Here is an 8,532-nt window from a genome sequence, read left to right as displayed (position 1 = left end):
CTTCCATACAAATATCAAGGTAAATAAAGACAGCAAGAAAATTAAATTTCATCTTTTGTAAATAATATATTGTTAATAAAAAAATAATTAAGAGTATGAAAATCGTATAAAAATAAATTTAAAGAAGTCAGTGTCTCTTTTGAGCAATTTATATTTTGCATAGTTAAAATACTTATATAAATCTATTTCCATTCAACTCAAAGAAAATTGTATAATTAACAACTCTAACACTAAGGTAACTTCTTAAGATCAACTTTAAAATATTTAATAATAATTTCCTTTATATTTATTAACGATTGGATTAGATGTGAAATTCCCAGAGTAATTTTTAATTAAATCTATCTTACTAAAAAAAGTTCCTTCCCTTAGAAAATATGAAAAATAAAATTTTTCCCACTTATCAACTCCCCCACTTTTTTATTATTAAAGATTTTAGGTTTTTAATTTTTAGATTTAATCAATCTCATATTTTTTATATTTTTAGATTTTAATCAGTTTGTTAGACTATTTATCTATATATCTATCTATTTAATCAATAAATCTAGCTTTAAATTGTAACTAAGATTATTTTTGATTTTTATTTTTCCAAAATATTATTGGAAGTTTTTAAAAATGATAAACTTAATTTGATGTGTTTTATGGAATTTTAAAAAAATTAGATTTTGCAAATAATGATATTGTTTTACATATTTTTATTACTTTTTATTTTCCAAAATATTATTGGAATTTTTATATAATTAAATTACTAATTTGATCAATTTAATTTAAATGTTTGAAAGAATTTTATTAAAATTTTGGCAAGTAATTTTTTCTACTTCTTACTGACCTTAATTACAATTTTTTAGATATAATAATAAAATGAACTTTTTTATATAAGCTAAAAATCATATTATTTTACATTCTTTAATCTTAAAAAATTTAGATTTACCATATCAATAAAACTACAAGGGAATTTCCTTTCTTTTTAAAAATAATTATTTAATTTTTTACTTGTTTCTTACTAAGTCTTCTCTTAATTTTCTGAAATAAAATACCAATTAAAGAATTAGAAAAAAAAAAAATTTGAATTAATATTTATTTTAAAATTAATTAATTAACTCTCTATAATAAAATTTCATTAATTATGATTTAATATTTTTGGATATTTAAATGATTTATCATAGTTAATCTTTTTTTGATCCACAATAATACTTAACAAATATTAATTTTACTATTTAACTGTTAAATGCTTGTTCTAAATTTAGTTTAATTAGAAATTAAATTTTTTTTTTATCGAGGACTGACTTTATAAAAAATTATATAATTATTAAAGTAACTTATTTACACATATTTATATATATTTTTAACTATATTCAAAATAACTTTTAAATTTTTTTCCAAAATTATATGAAGTAAACTTTAAAATAAGTAAACTCAATTTTTTTTTAAAAGAAAAATGATTTTTGATAGTATTCTTTATTTTTTTTTATGACTAGTATGAATTTCATTTCTTAACAGAATTAAGAATAGTGTTTCTAATACTAGATTAAGCAAGAATATTTTAGAATCTTCCACCTTTACTAGGTGTAGATATTACATTCTTTTATAAGCTTTATTTTCCTTGATTATTCATGGGTGAAATTGACCTTTAACTTTACGAAATTCCAATTGTATTTTATTCAGTTTTATTTTAACACTATTTAGCTTAATCAGCAAATCTTAAAGTAGTAAGTGTAGGATAAAATGAAGATGGGGCTGGTGATATGTTTACCATCATGAGAGTTTTTGATTTACCACCTAAATACTCATGGAGATAATAAGTCAATTTTGAATTTCTGAAAGCCGTGAATGTTTCCTTTTTGGCTAGACTTGTTATCACAGCTGCCAAAGAAGTTAAACTTTTATTAATATTTTAGGTTTCTTTTAATCTTTCACCTGCAACATTTGATTAATTAATTCTTTCTGACCCTATTCATTTTATTCATTTATTTATCAAAATTATAAATTGCATTATGTTTTTTTGCAAATAAATTTCCATAAATCAGAATTGTTTTCTGTTCAAAATAAAAACTTACAAAAAAATAATAATTTTACCAGCCAAATCAACTAAGTTCAGACTTCCCTTAAGAAGCGGTTGCTAAGGATTCTTCCCCTGCTTTTAGGTATTATAGATATCTAAGTTCATTCTAAAAATAGAATGTGATCTTGAACTGTATTCGTTGCAATCAGTAGATGCTACTTTACGAGAGATATAGCCTTTTTATAAAAGCTTCATTATTTCTTCTGGGCCTTAAGTAATTACTTTATCCTATACTTCATCTTTTTTTCCATCAGGATGTAAGAGATCTATTAAAGTCTCATTGTATATCTCACTGAATTAGATTTTTATTTTATGTTCCCAGCCATAGCTTTACATCTTTTCAATTTCTGAATAAATGTACTCTATTGAGCGAGGTATTATTCCCCATTTATTATAATCTTCTTCTCCTTACATAGTGTAAGTTTTCCCACTGCCTGTAGGCCCATAAGCAAATATACAAACATTGTAGCTAATTTTATGAATAGTTTTGTTAAAAAATAGTAATAATATATAAAATTATTAACCCATCTAACACAGATTAAATCAATTCTTGCAAGTTGGAAAAGACTTCCATTTATGTGGCATCTTCTTCAAAAATATGTTCTAATTTAAAACTGTATTCTTTGATGTTATTTTCTGATTTCATGTTTTAGAAAGGAACAACCAACTTTAAATTTTAAGAATTTTATGTTTTTATAATTCTATTTTATTGTGTCATTTAATAAAGAAGGTTATCATCGTCCTTTATGATATCAAGCATATTTTAAACATAAATTTGCATTTCTTGTTAAAAGTTTGGGTTGTTCTCATCAATTTTACCCACAGATCCCACTCCTTTTATATTTTCTACTTTACCAACACTGCCTTTTTATACACTAGCTTTGCTCAATGGAGTTATTTTAGGATTTTAAACATTTTATTGTTTTTCTTCATATTGCTTTTTAAATGAATTTTGAAGCATAGCTATCTTTTCTTCTTGTCTTAAGGGTCTGATCCTACAATACACTCTAATATTCCCTTTCATAGATTAAAGTTTTTCATTTAAATTTTATTTTTATTGAGTAAATTGCAAAAGTTATGCATCTAGATGAGTCCCATCTTGTATGCTCTTTATCTCTTCTTATAAAGATTTTTATTTTTCATTTATACATAATAAATTCTCTTTATAATATTAATACTATTTTTCCAAACTTTAGTAAATTTATTTATAATTCATGGTCTTTTCTATTGTTTTTTAAAGAGAGAATTTATGATGATTCAGCAAAGACAAAGTTTCAGCTTCCTTTTTTTATAGGTTAGTCTTATCTTGTAACAACTTGTCTTATTTTGAAGTGGTTTCTTCAGCTAAGCTTTTACACTCTGATATTAAGTTTAGTAAATCTGAATCAACTCCTTAAACTTTTGATTTCGAAATAGCAAGATTCATTTGTAGTTGCTTTCTTTTTTCTTCCTAAATATTTTCTTATTATTACAGCTCTTCTAAAAAAATGATCCTTTGTTTAACCATTTTATTTAAGTAGGCATTTTACTACTAATATTCCTTTATATATTCCTCATTACTGAAATCATCTGTGTAATAATCTTCGAAAGCTAAATCCTCATCGTTTCTATATTTTCCAGCACTTTTAGATTAATCTATTTTATTAAAAATTATTAACTACTTTTTACAAGTCCTCTTTCTCTTAAATAAAATTGTTTTTACACGGGCTTCTATTTTATAAAAAAAATGATCTATCCATTTTAAGAAACTATTTATTTCTTATATTAATTAAAATTTTGAATTTTAAGTAAAAACTTCATCAGTATCTATCTTTCTATCAATCTTTATGAGCAAAATTTAAATTAATAAAAATAAGTTAATAATTTTTTAGCGGTAACAATTTTTTATCAAGACTTAATTTAACTCTAAATGAATAATATGTTTATGTTTTAATTTTTTTATTCCTTTTTTAATGTTTTTTATTTAATTTTAATAATTCTAACTCATAAAGCATAAAATAAAACAATTATTTTGTTCTCTTTTTTGATAAAATAGTAAAATAATTCATTTAATATCTCATTATAATTTAGTTTCATATTTACATTTTAAATCCTAATTTTTTCGAAATTTTTTGAAATCGTGAAGATTCAACAAACAAACGTATTTTTATTTGAAATTAGTAAATTTAAAATTAAATTTAAAAACAAAAATTAATTTTTAGATTTTTATAAAATTATTATTGTCACTTTTCTGTTAGTGTTTTATTTTAAATAGTTATCAAAATAAAGAGTAAATTTGTTAAGAAATGTTTGATTAAATGTTTATATAAAAGTTTATTTTAATTTTATGCTTTAGTTAAATAAAAAAGCACTGATTAATTATTTTTACTCAATGAAAACTGTATATTTTTAATTTATTTATTGATTAATATTGATTGATGGGTTTAGGATAAAATCAGTCTTTTTATTTTTATTATTACTTTAGATTAATATTTTTAAGATTTAAATATCAAAAAATTAATCATTTTGAATAAAAATTATTTGATTGTTATGTTTTCACCCCCAAAATTTGAAAGTGAATCAAAATCAATCCATAATTAATAAAAGATTTAAGAAATGTCATAGAAGAAGGGTAATCTTGTATAAAGTAGTTCTTAGTAGTATGTGAATTCATTTTAAGGAACTACAGTCCAACTACAAAAACAGAATAATGAGGCTTAAAATTAATTCTCAAGTCAGCAAAATCAATAGCAATTTAACCTTGCTAATGAAAATACAAATTTAATTCAAAATCTAATTTTAGGATATAAGAATAGCAAAGATTATGAATAGCAAACTAAAGAGCAGTAGGGTACTAGGTCTATGAATAACCTTCACTAGGCCTAATAGGCTTCTCAAAATATTTAATATTAACAATTATAAAGAAGCTATTAAAAGGAATAGGTATCTGCATTTAATCCAAACACTGGTAGCAATATGAAAAATGATAATAGTTTAAATTAATCAAACGATTATGTTATTGCAAATTCTGCTTAAAAGAATCAAAATACGAGTAGTTACTACTAGAATTTGTAGACTAATTAACATATTTCAGCTGCTGATTTCTTAGTTATGAATGGTAATAAAATTACCTGTGGAAATGCCAATTGTAATTGTAGTGAAAGTAGCTGGGCTTTAGTCAGAGATTATCTCAAGCAATTAAAGTAGTTATCAAGCGAGCATCTATTTACTAGTCAAGAAAATAAAAGACTCTTAGAATAAAACTAAGAGTTGCTTAATGAGAATTTAAATTTAAAGAATTAGATTAGCATTATGGAGCAAAAGATGGTTTTATATGAAAAAGAAAATATGAATAAATTGAATAGCAATAAAGAAAAAATAAAATCTTTAGAAATTTTCAACAAAGATTTATTTAATAAAATTACATATTACGAGCAAGCTATTCTTAATTATGAGCAAGAGCTAAAAAATGTCAGGCAAGAATGTTACTAAAAGATTTAACAAGTAGAAGATGAAAAGGAATATTTAAAACAGAACTTGGAAACTCTGCATGACACCATGAATGATGCTATTGCCTCTAGTGAAGAAAGATATAAATCTAAAATAGAAAGCAAAAATAGTAAAATTAAATAGCTCAAACATCAAGCTAATACTGATAAAAACCTTATTGAAAGCTATCAGACAGAGCTTGTTCAGCTTCAAACAGAAAACAAGCAACTTAAAGATGACTTGGAGTCTCTCTAGTAGGCATACACCTAATAGCAGTATGAAAATGAAGATACCCTTCATAAATTTTAGGTAATTTTTATAAATTTAGATATATTTTTACATCATAAATAGCAATTATATACTTTAAAAATAATGACACATATTAGGTATTAATTCTAATTAATAGCTTTATTTTATCCTTCACACAACACAAACACACACCTCTTTTGATTTGATAAATTTTTAAATATGAATTTAATTAATAATATTAAGAATATTATTATTAATTTTAAATCTCTTTTAAATTTATTTTTTGAAATTATTTATTTATTTATTTTTTATATTAAACAGATGCAAGAAATAGAATTACAAGCTTCTTACAAATTATGTGAAGAACTAAGAAAGAAAAATGAAGAATTATAAAATCACATTGCTTTATTAATAAACAATTAATAATTTGAAGGAGAAGATAAATTGAAAGCTTATTAACAAATAAATTAGTAGTAAATTTCTTAACTTTATAATGAAAACTAAGATTTGAGAAAGGAGCTCCAAGAGTGGCAAGAAAAAGCTTAAGTTTTGAAAGAAGGCATAGAAATGGAAACTGAAAAGAGCTCAACTTTAATCAAAAATCTCCTAATTCATATGAAAACACTAATTGAGACTAAGGGGAAAGAAGATATTGAAGAGCAGGAAAGCCCCTATTTTACTTAATAGTACATGCAATTAGACATATTTGAAGAAGTTAGATCTTAAATTATTAAATTGATAAGTTCTAGACACTCTCTCAAAAAGAAAAAGAAAGCTTTGCAACAAAAAAATGATGATTTAAAAGAATAAATAGAAGATCTCTAAAATACTTTGCATTAAGTTGTCAATGAAAGATAAGAAGAAATCATTCAAAATGAACAATAACAAATATAATTGCAGCTTCTTTAATAACAACAGCAACTTGATTAACATTTACTATAACAAAATTAAATGTAAAATAGGTAAAACTTAGAAGAAATTTAATAGCAAACACAAATAAATTCTGCTTAATCAACTCCTATTTCACAGTTCCAAAGAATTTCTGTTAAAACAGCTATTCCTCAATCCTCTTATCACAATTAACAGTTAATTAATGCATAGAATTGGATTGAAGACTCAACTGTGCAACAAAATAGAGGATCTCAAATGATATCCTTCTAAAATCCAAATTTGAACAACTCTCAAAATAAGATCTCTAATGTTGATTTATAATAAATAAGAAGGAGTGTAGCTCAAAATGTCAACAATATAAGTTTAAATTAAGATAATTAATAAAACATGATAAATCCTTAGTTGATTAACAGTTAAGAAAGCGATTATGCTAGATATTAAAGCCAAATTGACGAAATCTTAACACTTAAGGATACTCACTATACCACTATAATTAATGATTTGCAAAAGCAATAAACAGAAGCAAACAATAACACTAGCTGTATAGTTTATATCCTCTGTAAAATTATTTAAAATCATTAATAGAGAATAGCTAGACTCAACGCTCTTTTAAAATAACAAACATAAATTGTTTTTGCCTTTACAGATTCCTATAAAATTTCAAAATAAGCAGAAGAAAAACCTAAAAAGTTGCTATAAAAATTAAAAAATGTTTTTAATTAAGCAATATTCATTAGTAGACTAAAGAATGCATCCATAAATAGTATTTCAAAAGGAAGATCATCATTAAAATTGTTGTCTCTAAATTTAGCTAACTTAAATAATGGACAAGGCTTAAAGAAATATGTTACTAGTATGATTAAAGACCTAGAAGGTGATTTTGGTTTATACAGTTCAATAAAATAAATTGTAGAAGGTAGTACATAGCTAGAAAGCAATCTCTCGTTATAAATAGTTAAATTTTAGCAAAATAAATTTGATTAGCTCATAAATCTGATTGATGAAAAATAGAAAGATTACTAAAATTAATTTCCTATCTTTTTGAGTTAAACTCAAACAAAGCAAGTTAAAATTAACTAATAGTAAAGTGAAAGATAAAAGCACTCTTAATAATCAAGCAAAATAGGCGAATCTGTTGAAGGCAGTGGAAGAAAGAATGATATAATGAATGAGAAGGAAATCATAGAAACAGAAAATATCTAGCTCAAAAACCTAATAGTAAATTTAAAGGAAGAAAATGAGGAAATAAGAAACAAAATTTAAGAGTAAACTAGAAACTATGCTAAGGTAATCGAAAACTATGAATTTCAGATATAAAAGCTACAAAACGAAAATGAAATACACCTCGAAAAAAACAGTAAGTTGATAGATATGATAGATCCAAAGAATAGAGCAATTTTAGAGTAATAACCATTTTTAAATGACATTTAATACGACGATTTTTTGGATTCCTAAGATTAAAATATTAACGATATCATTCCTATTTCCACAAATCCAAAACTCGATGAAAACAAAGAACAAACAAACTGATTTGCATTTTTATTTATTAAAATTATGAAATAAAAAGATAGATTAACATATACTACCTACCATTTTTATTGAATTTTTTATATTATTTATTATTTTCACATCATTTAACAAAATAAAAATAAATTTAATACATTTAAATCTTTATCTTTACAATATTATTTATAAAAAATTATTTTATTTTTTTCAACTTGGAATAATCTTAACGATTAAAGCTAAGATTAGAAAAATCAAATTCACTGCATAAAATCAATTAAATGAGTACGTACATTCAAAGTTTAGTTTAATTTAAAGTATTTTTTATTATATTAGATGAGATCAATGTCATGAATTATTTA

At 23.1% G+C, this 8,532-nt stretch overlaps 2 protein-coding genes across 2 annotated transcripts; one reads left to right on the top strand and one right to left on the bottom strand. All coding sequences in view use genetic code 6, as the record gives it.

The window, feature by feature from the left end:
• Nucleotides 1-1,483: 1,483 nt before the first annotated feature.
• Nucleotides 1,484-3,798, bottom strand: TTHERM_00115410 (kinesin motor catalytic domain protein; the record flags this gene model as incomplete). Its single annotated transcript, XM_001010738.1, has 4 exons — nucleotides 1,484-1,947; nucleotides 2,074-2,528; nucleotides 2,584-3,694; nucleotides 3,762-3,798. 4 exons carry the CDS (start codon nucleotides 3,796-3,798, stop codon nucleotides 1,484-1,486), a joined length of 2,067 nt encoding a protein of 688 aa, XP_001010738.1.
• A 751-nt stretch (nucleotides 3,799-4,549) lies between these two features.
• Nucleotides 4,550-8,197, top strand: TTHERM_00115400 (hypothetical protein; the record flags this gene model as incomplete). Its single annotated transcript, XM_001010737.2, has 2 exons — nucleotides 4,550-5,836; nucleotides 6,098-8,197. Exons 1-2 carry the CDS (start codon nucleotides 4,589-4,591, stop codon nucleotides 8,195-8,197), a joined length of 3,348 nt encoding a protein of 1,115 aa, XP_001010737.2. The 5' UTR covers nucleotides 4,550-4,588.
• Nucleotides 8,198-8,532: the final 335 nt, after the last annotated feature.

The sequence above is a fragment of the Tetrahymena thermophila genome (genome assembly GCF_000189635.1).
Source record: "Tetrahymena thermophila SB210 genomic scaffold scf_8254752, whole genome shotgun sequence".
In the NCBI taxonomy this organism is placed as follows: domain Eukaryota; phylum Ciliophora; class Oligohymenophorea; order Hymenostomatida; family Tetrahymenidae; genus Tetrahymena; species Tetrahymena thermophila.
This window is presented reverse-complemented; position numbering and strand designations above follow the sequence as displayed.